Source organism: Wyeomyia smithii, chromosome 3 (assembly GCF_029784165.1).
Source record: "Wyeomyia smithii strain HCP4-BCI-WySm-NY-G18 chromosome 3, ASM2978416v1, whole genome shotgun sequence".
Taxonomy (NCBI): domain Eukaryota; kingdom Metazoa; phylum Arthropoda; class Insecta; order Diptera; family Culicidae; genus Wyeomyia; species Wyeomyia smithii.
This window is the reverse complement of record NC_073696.1, coordinates 73,321,366-73,339,038: the sequence shown is the minus strand read 5'-3', so window position 1 is coordinate 73,339,038 and position 17,673 is coordinate 73,321,366. Positions and strand designations below refer to the sequence as shown.

At 38.1% G+C, this 17,673-nt stretch overlaps 4 protein-coding genes and 1 long non-coding RNA gene across 7 annotated transcripts in view; 1 reads left to right on the top strand and 4 right to left on the bottom strand.

The window, feature by feature from the left end:
• Nucleotides 1–680: 680 nt before the first annotated feature.
• LOC129727059 (SUMO-activating enzyme subunit 2) lies at nt 681–3,212 on the bottom strand. Its single transcript, XM_055684456.1, has 5 exons — nt 3,054–3,212; nt 2,802–2,966; nt 2,546–2,700; nt 2,191–2,478; nt 681–2,131 (listed from the first exon to the last, which is right to left on the bottom strand). The coding sequence occupies exons 2-5, from the start codon at nt 2,943–2,945 to the stop codon at nt 769–771; spliced, it is 1,950 nt and encodes a 649-aa protein (XP_055540431.1). The 5' UTR covers nt 2,946–2,966; nt 3,054–3,212; the 3' UTR covers nt 681–768.
• Nucleotides 3,213–4,567: 1,355 nt separating this feature from the next.
• On the bottom strand, nt 4,568–5,241 carry LOC129727063 (uncharacterized). Its single transcript, XR_008728472.1, has 2 exons — nt 4,926–5,241; nt 4,568–4,851 (listed from the first exon to the last, which is right to left on the bottom strand). It is a non-coding gene; the product is annotated as an uncharacterized LOC129727063 (long non-coding RNA).
• Nucleotides 5,242–5,985: 744 nt separating this feature from the next.
• Nucleotides 5,986–8,512, bottom strand: LOC129727060 (zinc finger protein OZF-like). The gene is made up of 3 exons (XM_055684457.1): nt 7,298–8,512; nt 7,106–7,239; nt 5,986–6,980 (listed from the first exon to the last, which is right to left on the bottom strand). Exons 1-3 carry the CDS (start codon nt 7,406–7,408, stop codon nt 6,050–6,052), a joined length of 1,176 nt encoding a protein of 391 aa, XP_055540432.1. The 5' UTR covers nt 7,409–8,512; the 3' UTR covers nt 5,986–6,049.
• A 342-nt stretch (nt 8,513–8,854) lies between these two features.
• Nucleotides 8,855–17,673, top strand: part of LOC129727061 (RNA-binding protein 42) — a 45,754-nt gene continuing 36,935 nt past the window's right edge. For 2 of the 3 annotated variants that reach the window (XM_055684459.1, XM_055684461.1), the window contains exons 1-4: nt 8,855–9,003; nt 9,054–9,432; nt 9,490–9,657; nt 9,719–9,974. In XM_055684459.1, coding sequence (XP_055540434.1) covers nt 8,963–9,003; nt 9,054–9,432; nt 9,490–9,657; nt 9,719–9,974 — 844 coding nt within the window. In that variant the 5' untranslated portion in view covers nt 8,855–8,962. Of the gene's footprint in view, nt 9,004–9,053; nt 9,433–9,489; nt 9,658–9,718; nt 9,975–10,565; nt 10,949–17,673 lie in introns of those variants that run through there. The other variant, XM_055684458.1, reaches the window with a different exon arrangement.
• LOC129727062 (uncharacterized) overlaps nt 10,838–17,673 on the bottom strand; it is a 30,012-nt gene continuing 23,176 nt past the window's right edge. The window contains exon 2 of the mRNA XM_055684462.1: nt 10,838–11,522. Within this exon, the coding sequence (XP_055540437.1) occupies nt 11,022–11,522 (501 nt within the window). The 3' untranslated portion in view covers nt 10,838–11,021. The remainder of the gene's footprint in view (nt 11,523–17,673) is intronic.

Here is a 17,673-nt window from a genome sequence, read left to right as displayed (position 1 = left end):
GTTGGAAAAAGCCTGTTCACTTAGCTTTAAAAACGTTACTAAGTAAAAAAGTTTGAACATTATTCCAAAGTTAAATCGTTCAAATAAAAATTCGAACAAACTCAAACAGTTGTTTTTTTTTTCATCTGTGATCCTTTAAATTGAATAATTAAATTAGAAAAACCCAAAATACTGAAATTCGATGTCTAGAAGTAAAGTGCTACTATAGATTGATTTAAAAGGAATCGCCGTGCTATATGCAATCCACAATTTAACCCTGAGATCATGCGCGCTCGAACTTGAGACTCTGACAAACTGATGTAAAACAGATGTAGCAGTACAATATGAACAAAAATTACTTAAGTAATTTTTACATAATGTCATTTGTCACCAAAATAATTAAAATATTCCATTATCCTTCCACAGCTATTAAAAAATAGGTATGTTTGATTTAACGCTTACGAACAAACTACAAGCGTATCATTTTTTCCTATAATTTTGAATATATCCCAAAACAACGCTTGTTTGGTTTATCAACATGTAAAACCAAGCGAGTCTATTTTGCTGTGAGTTCTGCATATAATATAGGATATATTTCAAAATCAAGAAATATTGGGTCGTATATCGTTCGGAAAACTGACCTTGCTCGGATTTTCAAATCATACCATTCATTCTAGCTAGTAAGGAAGACAACATTGTGTTTGTATTTTACTTGCACGTGTACATTTATTATCCGTTACTTGCGTAATTTCTGCGCATGACAGTGTTGGAGGAAATTAATAAAAAACTTCAATTGATGACGATTAGATCGTCGTCGTCATCATCATCATTGGAGACCCGAGGTTTTTTAGTGGCTGGCTCTTCGCTATCATCAATCTTTCGCTTCTCAGTTCCAGCTCCACTTGGACCGGCGGTTACATCTGCTTCCTTTGATGGACCTGCCTTTTCCTCTGCGTCTTCTTCAATGATGCACATGTCGTCGTCATCATCATCATCTGCACCGTTCACTGCCTGCTGCGCTGCTTTCGAGTTACCATTCTGACCAGAAGTGGAGGGTTTCGCATCATCCTCTTTTGTTTCATCTTGCTTCGGTTTAAGTGAATCGGGATCAGCAACGATGTCGAAGTTGGGCTCGTCACGACCAGGATCTTTGTGGATTACAGTGACCGTTAGTTCATAGTTTTGAACAAAATCGTCCACTTTTAGAATGCAACCATCGACAATTTGCAATTCTTCAAGTTTCTTTCCATTATTGCAATCAGTTTCACCTTCTTCCGACGAAATTACAATAGTGCCTTTCCCATCGATAATAACATCCGGATCGATCATATTGAGCGCCTTGATAAGAATGTCGTCTCGAAGCTCTTTGACTGTGACGTTCTTAGTGTCTACCTTGAGAACAACCTCCGGTTTCGCTGCGCAAACGTAACATTTAGGATTGGGAGGATTCAGATCTCTATCTGGAACGAACAATTGGTTGCGAGCATTTGGTCGCAGCCGCATGTAAACCGATTTACATTTATCAAATTTTTCCTTAAGAACACGAAAAGCGTGCATTACTACTACGCCGGCAGTGATAGCGTTGGTGGTAGCAATTGCTGGAATGATATTTCCCGCCATCGATTTGATTTCGAATCGGCTCTTACGAGGGATGTTAAATATTTGCGCACGAATGTTGGCACACGCAGCCACAAAATCCATTGCGTGTTTATCATCTTTATCCCATACTAGGTGATCACCTTCGGTCAGTTTAGAAAAAGCTTCTTTCAACGCTGCGATACTCTCTCCGAATACTTTAGCAGATTCAACTAAACTGAGAACTTTCTGGTCCCGTAAAACCGCATCGGTTGGAGCAACAGTACCTCCATCCTCTTCCAAAGCATCCCATTTAGCTGGATTTGGAGGTGTACGATTCTTCCATAGGTTGGACATGCTCAATAAATAATTGATATCATCATAAAACAATTTGTTGAAGATTTTTTCCGGATCATATCCCGTTTGTTGAGCCCAGGTACGTGTGTTGACACGATCTACGTTTCCTTTTTCGTTCGCTTCTGCTGCTAGTGCTGTTTCACCCGCTTCAGCACCTGCTTCCGGATCCGCTGTATCTGGTGAAACATCCTCGTCTTCGTTGCTCTCGCCAAAAAGTTGACTGAAATAACAATATTCATAACTATGTGTGTTGAAGTACCTACGAAAAACTCATTTTACTTGAACAAATGTTTCGCCCAGACAATACAATGAATCGGCTCTGAGGGAGTGTTCCTAATGGTACAGCCTGGGAAACTCTTTTGCGCTGCTTTTGGTGTACATTCGTAGCACTGCGTCATGCCACGCTTAATTAGTTCCACTTGTCCATTGTAGCCGGCTGTTCCTGATTCAATCAACGGTACATCAGCTGTTAGACAAAGTCTGTTAACGTGATTGCGAGCAGCTCGATTGTCCAAGGCATTCAATACTAAGTTGAATTGTTGGAAGAAGCTCACCCCGTAGTTAGTTCTACAATACAATTTAGTCTGTCTTATATTAACGGCACTTTCCGATTTAACATAACTGTTACACTCACGTAGTAATACTGTCATGATAAGCCTTAATTTTTACGTTTGGGTTGAAACTTAGCGCACTTTGGCGTGCAACATTTGCCTTTGACTTTCCAACATGCTCTTTATGGAATAGAAACTGTCGGTTCAGGTTGCTTACATCGATTGTATCTAAATCAATCTAAAAGTAAAACTTTAATATTAGTCATCAGATCTGGCAGCAGTGCTACATATTGCTTAAGGTTATGTTGAGAGACGCCGACGCAAATAAGAAAAACTTACGATTTCAATGTCCTGAAAGCCGGACAGTACCAAGTTTTTTAATATTTCGCAGCCAATGCCACCGGCACCAACTACCAAAATCTTAGAATCGGCAATTTTCTTCTGCAAATCTGGTTCAAATATTCCTTCCAGTTGAGCCGCCATGTTACTTGAAGCTGAATAGCGCTACCAAACAGTGAAAAATAAAAGCCTTAATTCAAAGCAGCAGCAACAGCTTATCAGTTTGCTCTCATCGAGAATTATAATACTCACAATTTACTGACTTTTCCAAGAGTTTATTTTAGTTGCGTGTTACCCAGCAAACGATTGTTTACAATAACTTAAACAATCACTCAGCACCAAGCACAAAGCGAGTTGTACAACACTGACATTCAATGCAATGATGAGTGGGATCAGAGCTGCCAGATTTCATTTTGAAAAATCTGTATGCACCCGTAAAAAAATCTGTATTTTTCTGTATTTTGTGCGTGTGCTTTCAAGTGCTCGAGTTTTGGGTAACTGGGCTTGGAGTCCAACCTTAAACCTCGCCTGAAACCGTGAAAAGGTTTACGAAAAATTCCTGAAAGAAAACTCAGGTCTATAACCGTGTTTTTTCTATGAAAGCAATGATCAATAAGCCGCAAATATTTTACATTGGACGAAGAAACAGATTTTGAAACCAGCTCGCACCTATACAAATTCCCGTTCGGAACAGTCCGACTGCTTGTGAAAGCCGAGAAAACAAAGCAAAAATATTGCTTTCTTTTTCTCTCATACAAAATTACCCGCAACGCACACACTACATACTGTGAATAAGGCAATCCACGAGACAGTTGCGATCAGCTGATTTCAGTTTGTTTTCAACTTTCGACAGATCGCAACTTTGATGCAATCCAAATCGAAAAGCGTCTAGTTTTGCAAATGGCAATCTTTTAAACAACAATGAAATATTACTTTACATTTTTTTCTCCGACATTAAAAGAATTAGTGTTTGGTTGTATTTTGGTTAAGCAAAAAAAAAAACAACAACAATAACAAACATACAAGCAGTGAAATGTCACCCGTGGATTTTCTCATGCGAATCGGCTAGTTTGGTGGTTATGTGGGAAATGCATTCGAAAATCTGAAAACTGATGTTCGGATGAAGTGTTTGTGAGGTATGAGCTACCAGTTTTTTAGTTCGAACATTTTGTGAAACATCACAATTTCAAATCGAAACAAAAACAATCGATTGCTGAAATTCTGTACAAATCTGTATTGAAAATAAAAATTCTGTGTGAATTCTGTATTCTGTATCATTTCTGTATCGAGTTCAAAAAGTCTGTATAATACAGAAAAATCTGTATACTTGGCAGCCCTGAGTGGGATGAATGCGTGCAAAGATTGTCATTACTGACAGTTTTTTTTGTGGAATTGACACTGACGCAGAGATGCTATAGATTACATAAAAATTTGAAAAATTGGGTTGTTTAGGGTTTAGCTATTCACGGATTTCTAATTTTTATATGTTAGCTAAAGGAGCGTGATTTCCTGAGCGAAACGTTATTTTTTTAAATTTTACATCGATTTTCAAAAGAAGACTGCTGATCTGCCTTAACCCATTATGGACCGGACCTAGATCCTGATTTTTCTCCAACGCAATTTTCACTACACAGGCTTGTATTGTTCTCATCAAGAAAAAAATGGTGATGAAAAAATTTTCCGACTTTCCACAACCGAGTATTTCACTGTTTGTTTTTCCGAACAGTTGGCCAATGTGTGATAACAAATCAATGAATCCTGAATCATATGATTTCATTGAAATTTATTATTTATGTGGTTCAAGAGCTTCAAAACATTTGGGATGTACATAAACATTACATTTTTTACAGATGAATATTGTGGGTTTGTGACGATGCCTGCATCTTCTCGACTTTTCATCGTGAGCTCTAGCTGGAAAGTGTTGTCTAATACTTAAAATCAACGGGAGGGAGAATATATACCACATTTACTTCAGAATCATCACTCTCTTTCTCCAGTATAGCAAAAACTTCATGCAACGTCAATGCGCGGCGTCGATTCATCTTGATTTCTAAACATGAAGATCGAATTCACTATAGATATACTTCGAGCAAAGTAATCAAAAGACATGAAACTGATACTTACGATAGCTTCAATACAGATTCAGTCCACATAAACAATAATAATTCGAAACCAATCCAGCCATTCAACTAACTGCGTTTGACAGTACGTGAACAAAGTGAATACCTATAGGACCACTGTTCGGAAAAACGAACAGTCATTTTCGATCAAGGGGCACGGGCGTTGTAATGCTCTTAGAGTATTGATAAATGGTAAAAAATAAAAGTCATCCATTAGTAACTAGAATATATCAATATCAATAGCTTCCTATTATTTTCTCAGTTTCAAAAGTTATAATGAAAAATTGTGTTTTTGAACACATCTGCGTGAAACGCTAGCCACCCTACGGAATGGTTGGGGAGGGGTGTCCAGTATATTTTTTTGTAGCCAACATTCCCAGCTATCATATACAGAAGACGTAATGTTTTTATCTTCTCAGTTATTCGTGAAAAATTTCTAAAGTACTGTTCGGAAAACCGAACACCCGGTCCATAATGGGTTAAATCGTTACAATGACCCCATGTACCAACTGTCATTCAAGCGATTTAGAGCGATTTTTATTCTTCATTTAAAAATCGAAGGACAATGATAAAAAATTTCAAAATTATTGTATCAACAAATACCAGAATTCACACTTCAACTTTGCAAAAGTCGCGGCGCGAAGACTGTGCTATTTGAGTGATGTACTCCCCCCAAGACTCCCAACAAACAGTTTCGTTGATTTATAGTAGTCAAGTGCACTAGAGAGATGCCGACACACTCACTGTTAAGGCAACTGTTAACATCAAAACGGGCGAGCTATATAATTTTGCATTACCGTTATCCGTTTTGATGTTGACAGTTGCTTTAACGGTGAGTGCCTTGGCGGTTCTCTAACAAACAGGTTCCCTAATTTATAGCTTGTTAAGCAGCTGTCAGGCATATTTCAGTTGAATCAAAGTTTTAAAAGCTTTTATACAACAAAACTGTTCGTTTGGTTGTTATCCCTGTTACTCGAACGATATTTTATTAGAGTTTTTTTTTCGATATGTTACGTCTATTAGTATGTGGTGAAATTATCACAAATGGTAATTAGTATTAAAACTTTACTTCGATCTTGCTGCTAGAATTTATAACTTATGTACATAATAGTAATCACAAAATAATATTTACATAACCGCTATGTTTACGCTTTCGTCTGTTTCGTGACAGCCCCGATGCTTTCTCAAAAGTGCCTTTCTGGTAAAAGCTTTATCACAATCATTACATTTGAATGGCTTTTGCCCTGTATGTTGTATCATGTGTCTTTTACGATCGGTGGGATACATAAAGGTTCTGTCACAGAGCTCGCATGAATACGGCCTTTCCTGGGTGTGTGTTCGCAAATGTAAACGCAGATTGGCCTTCGCTTTGAATTTGCTTGAGCAAAATGTGCAAGCAAAAGGAGTCTCTTCGCTATGCAATAGCGAGAAATGATGTTTAAGATAACTTTTTCGGCTGAATCCTTTTCCGCACAGGTTACATACGTGCTTGGTATGTTCAGGTACCATCGAGTGTAACTTAAGGTGTGCTAGGAGATTCGACCGCGAGCCGAAACTTTTCGGACAGTGAGTACATTCAAATGGTTTCAACTTTGAATGACTGCGTTCGTGATTAGTCAAATTGATTGTATTGTTGAAACGTTTTCCGCATATAACACACTGGAACTGTTTTATATGATATATTCCTTTCTTGTGTAATTTGAGTCCTTTTTCAGAGATGTAACGTTTGTAGCAAACTGTACACTCAAATGGACGTTCTTCGTTGGAGGTTCGCTGAGATTCGTGAAACTTTTTAGAGTGAGTCACTAGTTCATCGTTGCTTTCAAAAATAGTTTCACATCCACAACATCTGACGGTTGTGCAAGTAAAATTATCGAGTTTTGCACTTTTGATTTCGGGGGACTTTACGGGCTTCTCCCAAGCTGTTTCCTTTTCTGTTGGTCTTTGATGAACAGTATCAACATATTCGATCGGCTCTGGTTCTAAGATTTCATCATATATAACTTTAAAGCTGATCATTGGAACTGCATCGGTTTCTGTTTCCAGTGTATCGATTGTCCTGAAATATACATTTAAACTTGTAAAAATTATAATAGCGACAGATTTACAGTATTGAAAAAATAAACGATTCCCGAGTACTGAAATAGTATTCACAGCATAAGTACATTAAGTTTGAGAGCTTACTCCTTTTCTTGCTTCAAACAATTTCTTAGTTTTCGATCGGACGCTATACATTGTTGTTTAAGTTTAAAGGCAGCTTTAAGGTTCCAGCAGCACTTTTCACAAGCATATTCAGGTAATCCATCGCCTCTCAAAATCTGAAAATGTTGCGTTAGTGAAATTATTTCTTTTATTGAGGTTTATGAAAACATTTACCTCAAGCCCACATAATTCTTGAATTATATTGGCCAGCATATTATTATCCGAAAATAATGATTCACTATTTTTTGACACAACGGTTTCAACGCAAACCCTACAACTTTGCATATTTGGAACAGAGGAAAAAAATAAACTTTATCTTTTAATCGACCGTTTATTGTTTATTTTGAAGAATCTGTATGTAAAACAAATTGGCCCTGACGACTCTGTTGATATTGGTTAGGTTTTTACTTGCGAAAGTGAAGGAGGGAAATATTTTTGCTTTTGTTTTCACACATAAATTGACAATTGCATATGAGAATTCGCGTAAGTGCGAACAGCCTTAAAAATATCTTTTACTTGTGTTAGGGCCAATATTACCCGAAATGTGTTTTTGGTTTTTTTCCTTTATTTTGTCCAGTATCGCCAGAGATGCCAGATGTATTCAAAAAATTCTGTAACTGCTCGAAAAATCAATAAAAATGCTCGAAATCTGCAAAAATCTTCCCACAACTCGAGAAAATTACGCTTACACTGGTAAAAGTCTGCAAACGGTCTGTATACACATTCTGTTAGCGAATTTCTTTATTCCACCAGCTCACCTCGTTTTGACCTGGAAGCGCACTAACTGCTGTCAAAACCCTTCACGCTCAGTCTGGGATACTCAGCGGCTGAGTTGAATTTTAATCATTTTTTCAGTTGTTCGAAGACAAAAAAATGAGTAGAATTGAATTGATCATGGCGGCAAATTTCCTCAAAATGTGGGTAACTGGTGCTTGCGTGTTGTTTTTGTTATTTTTTGCAATTTAAAGCAAACCAAGCAAACCGTCTGAAAAAAGGAAGAAATAGAAATGTTTGAAATAAGCTGTTATCGGTAGGTAATTCATAATTTGAAATAATTGACTGCAACTAATGATAATTATTCTTTTTCACCAGGACTCGTTGGTTGGATATACGGCGAATAAATTCTAAGATCTCCCGTGTCCCGGCGAACAAAGGTAAATTTCTGGAAATAAGCCTTTTTAAAATAAAATTCAATTAAAATGCAAAATATAATAATTTCGAGTCAATAATGATAATTTTTCCGAAATTCCCTCATTGAAGCTTTAAGTACTCATTTTTGAGTCGAAAATGAGTAACTTTTACGCATCGCGCATCAGGTATAATATGGGTAATATTTACTCAATTTTAATAACATTCGGTGGTACTCAAAAATGAGTAAAACAACTTCTACTCAATTTTGAGTACATACGGTTTTAGCGAAACTGATTAGGTTTTTACTCATTTTTGGGTTATCCAGAGTGAGCGTGTTTACCGTACATATGACAAATCTCATTTAAGACCTTACGAGCAGTTTTTTTATTCTTCATTTAAAAATCGTAAGACAAAGAAAAACATTTTTTGAAAATCGCGTTTTGCTCAGAAAACGCGGCTTTTTCAAATGATATATAAAAAGTGGAATAGCTTTAGGACTTTGGATTCCCTGGATTAGATATTTTTCAAATTTCAAGCAGGTTTTTTTTCGATTTTTCGAGCAGATGAAAACATTTTTTAAAAACATCTGGCATCTCTGATTTGAATGGAGAAGTTGACTTTTCAAAAGTAAGCTTCAAAACGTAAACAGTCGGCGTTCTGCATGGTGGTTTTTGTAACCTAGTGAATTCGAATAACGTTTTTATCGAAATGGGTACAAAACGAAAAAATATGGAGGATGAAATGTCCAGGTAAAGGTTCTGTTGTCTTCTGCTTTCTGTTTATTAATTGGTTTTCTCAGATTTGAAGCGGAAATTTCAAAAACTGCTGCTGCACTACCGATGAGCGGTATGTCTTCGAATCCGTTTATTCCGTCTCAAGTGCGTACAGTAATTGGATCACAGACATATAGTCAAGTGCAACAGAAACTGGCCACAGCACCAACTCGCATCCCACCACCACCGATCCCTCCCTTTTTACCGACATATACTACACCAACCCCACAGCATCACGCCCCAGAAAAATCATACTCTACGGAGCCAACCCCGGCGGTCGTTAGCAGTGCTCCGAAGCTATACAATGCTCGCCCAACAGTTGGAACACTACCCAAAGTGGACGTTTCTTCTGGCGGCGGAGGTTCTGTTATTGGACCAAATATTTCACCAGCACCGGTGCAATCGGTAAGTTTTGAAGCTTTCCGTAAAAAAGCCATAAAGTAATACGTAATATTTTTCCAGTATGACATAGCAAACATACAGTTCGAGGTGACCACTAAAATAAAAAAACAAAAAACAGAAAAATCTGGGCCAAATCCCATAGCTGAAGAGGCCATTAAGGCTGCTAGGGCGTCATCGGCGTTGCAATCGTTCGGCAATGCAGATCGCAGAGGGAAGAAAGATCGCAAGGTGAAATTACCTATAAAGACAATTTGTACTTGCTATCATATAATCATTCGATTTTTTCCAGACTGTTCGAGTTGCTGGTGGCCAAACATGGGAAGATCCGTCGCTTGCCGATTGGCCGGACGATGATTTTCGTATATTCTGCGGCGATCTGGGTAACGACGTAAATGACGAGCTGCTGACACGAACTTTCAACAAGTTTCCGTCGTTTCAACGTGCCAAAGTAATCCGAGACAAGCGGACAAGCAAAAGTAAGGGCTACGGGTTTGTCAGTTTCAAGGATCCACAGGATTTCATTCGGGCAATGAAGGAGATGGACGGTGAGTGTATTCTAGTTTTCGATCTTAGGCTTACTTTATAAACTCTAGGATGTGACAATAGTGTGTGATAAACTACAGAACAGTCTATAGTACGTTCACATGTAGTAACACATTGGTTTTTCATTGGTTTTTAATGGATTTTTTTGCATAGCAGTTAATTCTGTGCCATTTTTTAGAGCAATAAGGGAAAAATTATTAGTCCTTGAAAACTTAAAAATTGTGAACAAACTACATGATTCGAATGGAAGGTTTTCGGACCTTTTGCAGTCTTGCTTTACTATAAATCGTTTTTGTGGATATCTTGTTTCATGATATTGTTAATTTTTTCGAAAAAGATTACCAAAGAAACATTATTATCACGGTCTTTAATTTGCGTATTATGAGTTATGCGAAGTAGTTAAGGAAACTCACAGTTCACACACATTGAAAATATGGTGACTATAAAATTAGTGGCAATTATCATACATAGAATTCCAGACCCACTATACTGATGCGTCGGCTGAGCTATCATTTAGTTAAATTAGACAATTTTTTCAAAAGAGGTTTTATTTTACGGATAACCATTTTAGTTTTTTTAAACTTTGTGCCTAGGAAGTTTCCAAGATGTTGTATTTTCTTGTCTTATCATGTTTTGCAAATATTGCAAATCGTACGGACACACAATAAGGGCAGTATGGCTTCAGAATGAGGTCCAACATCGTGAAACTGGAATTCATCGAAGATAAATAGATGTCCTTCTACGAACTTGAGTAATGAGCATTATCGTTGATAATAGTTAAATACTTGTGAATGCGATGCATTTGAATATCCTGTTAAAGGTGTGGAGTGTGAATAATTTCAGAAAATTGAACACTTTATTGATGTTTATTTTTACACACATTTATTAGAGAATAGCAAAAAACATTCCCGCGTCGAGCATCAAGCAGCATACAGCAAGAGAGACAACCACAGGCACGGAAAGGAAACATAATTACACAACATTATAGCTGGTTAACGCTGATAAGTGGGACGCTACTTGGTTGGTAGGCATGTTAAGTATGTCCTGTTCTAACCCATAGGACCCCAACCATAGGACACGAATAGTTGGGGTACGTTGTAGGGTCTTCGAGGTGTGTTGGGTTTTGACGGTAGATAAACGCCACCGTCGGAGTACTCGTCTTCTTTGATACCGCTACTTCGACCGTACTCGCTGTGTTGTGCATTGGCCACAGGCTCTGCATATCGTGTCCCGTATGGCAATATTCTTGGCTGATCGATTAAAGCTGGTTCCTCTGCACCCAGTCGCAATTTTCTTTCTTCGATATCCTGTTGCTGTTGATTCTTATACAACTGCTGCTGGTTCTGAGCGTACGCTTTCTGTGCCTTGGCGTAGTGATTGAGGTAAAACATTGTGAAGGGCATTCCGGAGGCTCCCCAACCGCGGGACATGAAAACATCCTTTTTTACGGCCGGTAGAATAGTGTTGGCCGTCAGATGCTGCGATGGCTGCCCTTGTGACCAATTGATCAGCACAACGAGGCAGAAGTAAAAACAAGTTGAATGTCGGTTCTGGAAAGATAATGAACAAAAAACTCCGTTATCATGCTGCTACTATTGGTTCGTCGCGTTTGGTGGGGGGTATTGACGCAAATGTGGAAGAAAATAAGGTTAGAGGGCGCTGAGTTTTTGCGAAAGAGTTTTATTGATGGTGCACTCACATCATCCATTCTATCGTCGGGGTTATTACAGGAGTAGCGACTATTTTATTTGAATAAACTCTGTATTTTTTATGAACAACCTTTTCCATGAGTAGAAAAACAAATTCAATAGATAAAGCATCATATTTATTAGAACGTTGCTGTGATCAGTAGTTCAAGAATTTTCACTAATTTCCAATATTGAAAAAACAATAAACTATAAACTTTAGACTAAGTTCTGAGCATTTTCCCCATTTAATGATTTGTTGGCATCCAGCGACTTAAAAAAAACACCTTTCGCGAAACTAACCTGATTTTGTTTGCAAGCGCACCGTTAAAGAGTCAGTGAAGCATGGAATAACTATAGAAATTTTAATCAAGAAATTTGATTGATTAGACTGCGTTACAGATTTCGAAATTTCGGCAAAATGTACTAATAATTGAAAGTATTGTTGACACACTAATAATAAAAAGTATTCTTTACAATGGTCAATTAGGGGTTCGCCTACCACTGGGAAGTGGTTAAACTGAAAAATTCGAATCTTGTTTTTAATGGAATGAATTTCATAAACTGGATCACTGCGTCTGCATCGACTCTGTTGGAAAGGGGACGCATAGTCATTTCCAATTCTGACTATTGCGTTGTTTCTATTAAACAGGTCACGCATAGCTTTCTTTCCTTTGTTGTATTCACATGACATTTTGTAGCGAGAACTATTCTCAAGCTCCTTTTTCTGTACACATTGGCTTGGCATCGAGAACATTTATCAATGTGACAAGATCGGTATTGAGATATTATGTAATACTTGATCATATACTGATATAAATAATTTCGAAAAAAAGTGCAACGAAAAAAGTGAGAATAACATTTTGTTCCATGCTCATTTTTGTCCGGTAAGCGAATTAAAGCTTTTAACATAGATAAAGATATGCTAGAAATGCTACAACGATAAATTTGCTGCGTGCATTATGTGTGAAACAGGTGGGGAACAGGTGGTTGTTTGTACAGCAGAAGTAGAATATGAACAGACGGGTTCTTTGAAGCAATATTGTCTCATTAAGACTGCTTGCAGACTGCAGTCCGTGCAGTGTTTTCTCGTTTGTACATCCTCGTGTAACAGTTTTCTTTCTTTTTCATCCGCCTTCAAGTTCTACAAGGAAATTTTTAAAACTTCTGGTTGTGGGTGATGTTTGTACTCGGTTTGATTTATTGTGACGCCCATTTTTTCTTGAAGTAGAAATCGAGCGATCACGAAATCAACAGTTGCTGCGTACGTGTACATCTATAACATTACGAAAGCCTTAGATAATAAAAATTGTCCTATAACGTACACCAAATCAATTCAACTGTAGATCATCATCAATTAATAAGTCACCACTGCTCTATTAACCCATCGTCCTTCAAACGTTGAAATGTGTTGACAAAACAGATAAGAAACGTCGATTATCAGAGCTGCTCATCGGAAAACAACACTGAATACTTGCCTTAGAGAGCAAAAAAGTGCCGCCCACGCCAATAATAAACTATTTTGCATCACTCTCCCGGATGCAGTCTGGAAATCTCGTGTCTAATCTGATGTAGCTCGACAGCTTAATGAGCTGGTCTTTTTCTTATTCTCCGCAACCGATCCTGCATGTATCAAATAACTGATTTCGATTTTCCCAGCGATGCTCGTCTGTGCACTCATCCTATCGCTAGGGCAACGGAGCATTCTTCTTCTTCAGCTTTCACCGGAGCCGATTGATTGTCGAATAAAAAAGAAGGAAGGCGTGCTTGCTAAGTATAATTTGTCGGATGCACTATTAGGCCATGTGATAAACACGTGCGGATGTTTAATTTCAACGTTCAGCACCCATAAAATTCTCCGACAAGGATCGATTTATTACTGATAATGTACGGTTTGTCGTTGCATGCAAAGACAAAACATGCTTTGGAAAGTTCGAGTTACAGATGAGCGAGGCAGCGAAAGTTGGTGATAGCTAGCGTGATGGAATGAAATGACCAGCCTGTTATAATTTATTACGTTATGGAAACCACTTTATCCAGTTGTTCTATTAATCGATTATCAAAATGTGTATATACGCTTGCTGTTCCATAACAGAGCAATGCTCTGTAATATTAATATTGTTATATTTAGATTTGTTGTAGATATGTTTATGCAACTTTCTTCTTCTTCTTCTTTTCTCTGTGTAAACTGTCTTCTGACAGTTCACAAGATTTAGGGCTAGTGACTAGCGACTATATGCCCTCTTATAAATTCCAAATTCCAAATTACAGTTCCAACTTAGGGATCATTCAAATAATACATAACGCTCTAGGGGGTGGGGGGGTATTCGGCGGAGCGTTATATTGCATGTGGCAAACATGTAAAATTGCGTTACATGGGGGTGGGTGGGTATTGAAAATTGCCAAATTCCGCGTTATGTAATATTTGAATGGTTCCTTACAGGCTTTTATTAATTCACACACTTCTTTGTACAAATGAACATCTCTCTTTTGAAAAAGTTCAACTAACGTCCTCAATCGACCTTCGAAAGAGTATTTTGTCCGTTCGTGATCATATTTTACACAGCTTAGAATAATGTGTTCAGCAGTATTTTCTTCGTCACAAATTTCACAGGAGCCTTGGTGCACAATTTTCATTATCGCCAGCCAGTGTGGGGAGAAATCGTGCCCTGCAACCAATCTATTCAACAGTCTTGTTTTCGCGCTGTATCTGATAATATTTTTTTCCTTTCTCCTCTGCATACGTTTTATACCATTCTGTAGCTGTTTGTTTTCTCCAGTGTTTAAATAATAGAAATACATCTTTTTCAAAAATTTGATTGTTTCTTCTCTCTGCTGTATCACTGGTTCCAGACTTTGCCAAAAAGTCGGCCAGCTCATTTCCTGTTATCCTTGCATGTCCAGGAATCCACTGGAAGCTTACACTCCATTTTCAGCCTTTTCCAGGATTCCGTTCAGTACTGCTGGCCTATTTTTCTAAAGCTGTTTCAATGGCACTTATTTCCGCCGTGGTGATGCTTGATTCCATTTCCAGTCTGTAACAATATCTGGCTCCTGTTCCTTCGTCGTATACACCGATTCCGCAGAGTCCTTCCATTTTTGAAGCGTCAGTGTACATTTTAGGCCTGTTTTCCCATTTTCCGTTGATAGTCTGAATAGCGAGTTGCCTAAGTTGTAGAGGATTATAATTTCTTTTGGCTGTATCCATTCCATCCATGGTAGATTGCACTTCGACCTGAATTTGTCTTCCACTTACATTTGTCATTACCTTTTCAATTATTTTCTTGTGCTTCAGGTAGACTTTTTCCATATATGACAGCTTCTCCTCATCAGCCTCCTGGTTTATTTGCTTCAGTTGGTTCGCTATCAGGTTATTGTTGGTAAAACATTTCGTAATGAACTTTGCTGTCAAATACTCCTGGCGTGTTTCAAGTGGTTCTTGTCTGGCTAATGCAATTAACGTATTCAGCGGTGTAGATTTGGTACATCCGGTTATCTTCCTAAGACACTGGTTATTTGATACCACCACTCTCTTTTTGTTCGTTTTGCAAGCATTATTGGTGACAGTACATCCGTATTCTATGACACTTCGAATAAGAGCCTGGTATACATCTATCAGAGTCTCCGGATTCACTCCATTTCTGATGCCACTAATAACCTTCAACATGTTGAGCCGATCATTTATCTTTCCCGTCATTTCTCTAGTTTGTTTGCCGAATCCTAGCGTTCTGTCTAGCGTTACCCCTAGATATTTGTGTGCACGAACTGTTTCTATCACTGAACCATTAATTCTGACATTCAATTGCTTGTCGCTGTTCGTGAAAATTATTGCCTTGGTTTTCTCCGCGTTGACTTTCATGCTCAATTCATTAGAGCACTGCACGAAGCTGTCCATAAATTGTTGCCCTCTTGTTCTCAGCTCGTCCTCATTCCTTCCCGTTATGATCACCACAAAATCGTCCGCATACTGGACCAAAACTACTCCATCTTTCTCGATCTCGTGGAGGCCCGATGTATACACATTGAACAGTGTGGGGGACAGCACATCTCCCTGTGGTAGCCCATCACTGATGAATCGTATCATATTTTCTCCGTTGACCTGAAAACTAATTCGTCGATTGCGGAGAAATTCCACAATCCAGTTGACTATTTCGTAAGGAAGCTCTTTCCGATACATTATTTCTTCCAGGGTGTCTAGTTTCACTGTGTTGAATGCATTTGACAGGTCCACGAAAATAGTCGCCACCTGTAGTTTGTTCCTTTTGGCACTTTTGATTTCATTGATTACATACGAGAGGCACGTCGTTGTAGAAAACCCTCTGCGAAATCCGAGCGACTTATCCGGAACTATTTTATGTTCTTCCAGATGTTGCTGCAAATCTTCAAGTACCGCTGAGTTCAGTGTTTTTGTTAGAGTAGGCACTAAAGAAATGGGACGTTTTCCCTGTATGGTATTTTGATCCTTCCCCGGCTTGGGGATTGCTACGACTTTGGTGGTTTTGAGCTCTGCTGGTAAGTAGGTTGTGCGCCACATGTGATTCAAGTCTCTAACAACGTTGTTGACAACTGCTGTCTTCAATGTTTTTAGGTTTTCATATGATATTCTATCCTCTCCTGGAGAAGTATTCTTTTTTCGGCTTATTATTTTCCTCCATCTTTCTTCCGATAGTATGTTGTAGTTGGGAAAGATCATATTAGGTTCACTGTATCTGGGGTCATGGCCACCGAAGTGTATATCTAAAAATTCTGTTGCCATTTGCGGGTCCTCGTGGACAATATTATTCTCTTTAGTGTAACGCAATTTGCCCACTAATCTGTTCACTTTCGTCCAGAGCTCTTTTGAGGATAAGAAAGGTGTGATTTGTTTTGTAAATTCTTTAAATTTTTTCTTCTGTTCATTTCTCTTCAGCCACTGAAACTTTGCAGCTTTTCTTTTATACTCTAATAAATTTTCCATCGATGACTGCTTGTTAAACTTTTTCCTGGCTTCCCATTTCTCTTTCCACGCTTCTTTAACTTCATTTGTCCACCAAAACTTCGGTGTATGTACGTCTTTTTTACTGCTATCCTTATAAATTCTACTCACTGACTTCTGTAGATCGCTTATATTTCCTATTTCATGCTCGTTTAATTCACTCAACTTTTCTCTCACTTTTTTCATGTTATATATTCTTTTTCCTCTAGTTTTTCGTTCGTTCTGCAATTCAATTTCGATGGCTATATGATGGCCACCTCCAATGTTAAATCCTAGCGTGCTCCATTTGGTCCCAATCAGTTGCGGTGAACATAGCGTAATATCGACTGCAGATGGCTGTTTATCCAGTTCAGCTGGTACAAAAGTTATCGATCGTTATCGATCGATCGTTGATGACTATGACATCGTTGATTGCAATTTGATCCATGAGTATGCTGCCTCTTACGTCATTCGATTTATTACCCCAGATCTCATGGTGTGCATTAAAATCTCCACCGTCTATAACTCTTCTACAGTTTCTCAATCCATTGATAATCTTCTCCACGTCTTCTTCAAAGTTTTTCGCTGTAACCGTCGGACTTAGGTACACTGATGCAACCGTTAGGTTTAGTTTTGGTATGGTATTTGCAACCGCTTGTGAGTACTGACTCAGCTGCGTTAACTGTACGATCTGATAACTATAATCATTGCGGAGGTATATTGCAGCTCCACCATAATTGTCATTACGTGAGCATAAGATTTTATGATACTTAGGAACATTGTATTTTTTCGTGTCTTCATGTTCAATGGCCGTCCATGTTTCAGATAGTATAGCAACCAAATAATTATCTTCTCTTAGCACTCTTAATAATTCTTCCTTGTTTTTACTTAATGATTGAATATTACACTGTAACAATTTTATTTGTTCTTCCATTTTAAACGTTTGATTGAGACTTTTTACAATCAGAAAAAATTACATCACTCAAGTCAACATGTTTCTTAAAGCACATCTGGAATTTTCTTTTCACTTTTTCATTGACTTCTGGTTGACTAATGAATTCC

Coding starts and splice junctions, on each gene's coding strand:
- LOC129727059 (XM_055684456.1), bottom strand. CDS start 2,945: ATGGCGGCTCAACTGGAAGGAATATTTGAACCAGATTTGCAGAAGAAA. Junction 2,479..2,545: donor TATCATGACAGTATTACTAC/GTGAGTGTAACA, acceptor ATTGTATTGTAG/AACTAACTACGGGGTGAGCT. Junction 2,132..2,190: donor TGGGCGAAACATTTGTTCAA/GTAAAATGAGTT, acceptor TTGTTATTTCAG/TCAACTTTTTGGCGAGAGCA.
- LOC129727060 (XM_055684457.1), bottom strand. CDS start 7,408: ATGCAAAGTTGTAGGGTTTGCGTTGAAACCGTTGTGTCAAAAAATAGT. Junction 7,240..7,297: donor AAGAATTATGTGGGCTTGAG/GTAAATGTTTTC, acceptor CAACATTTTCAG/ATTTTGAGAGGCGATGGATT. Junction 6,981..7,105: donor TGTTTGAAGCAAGAAAAGGA/GTAAGCTCTCAA, acceptor TGTATATTTCAG/GACAATCGATACACTGGAAA.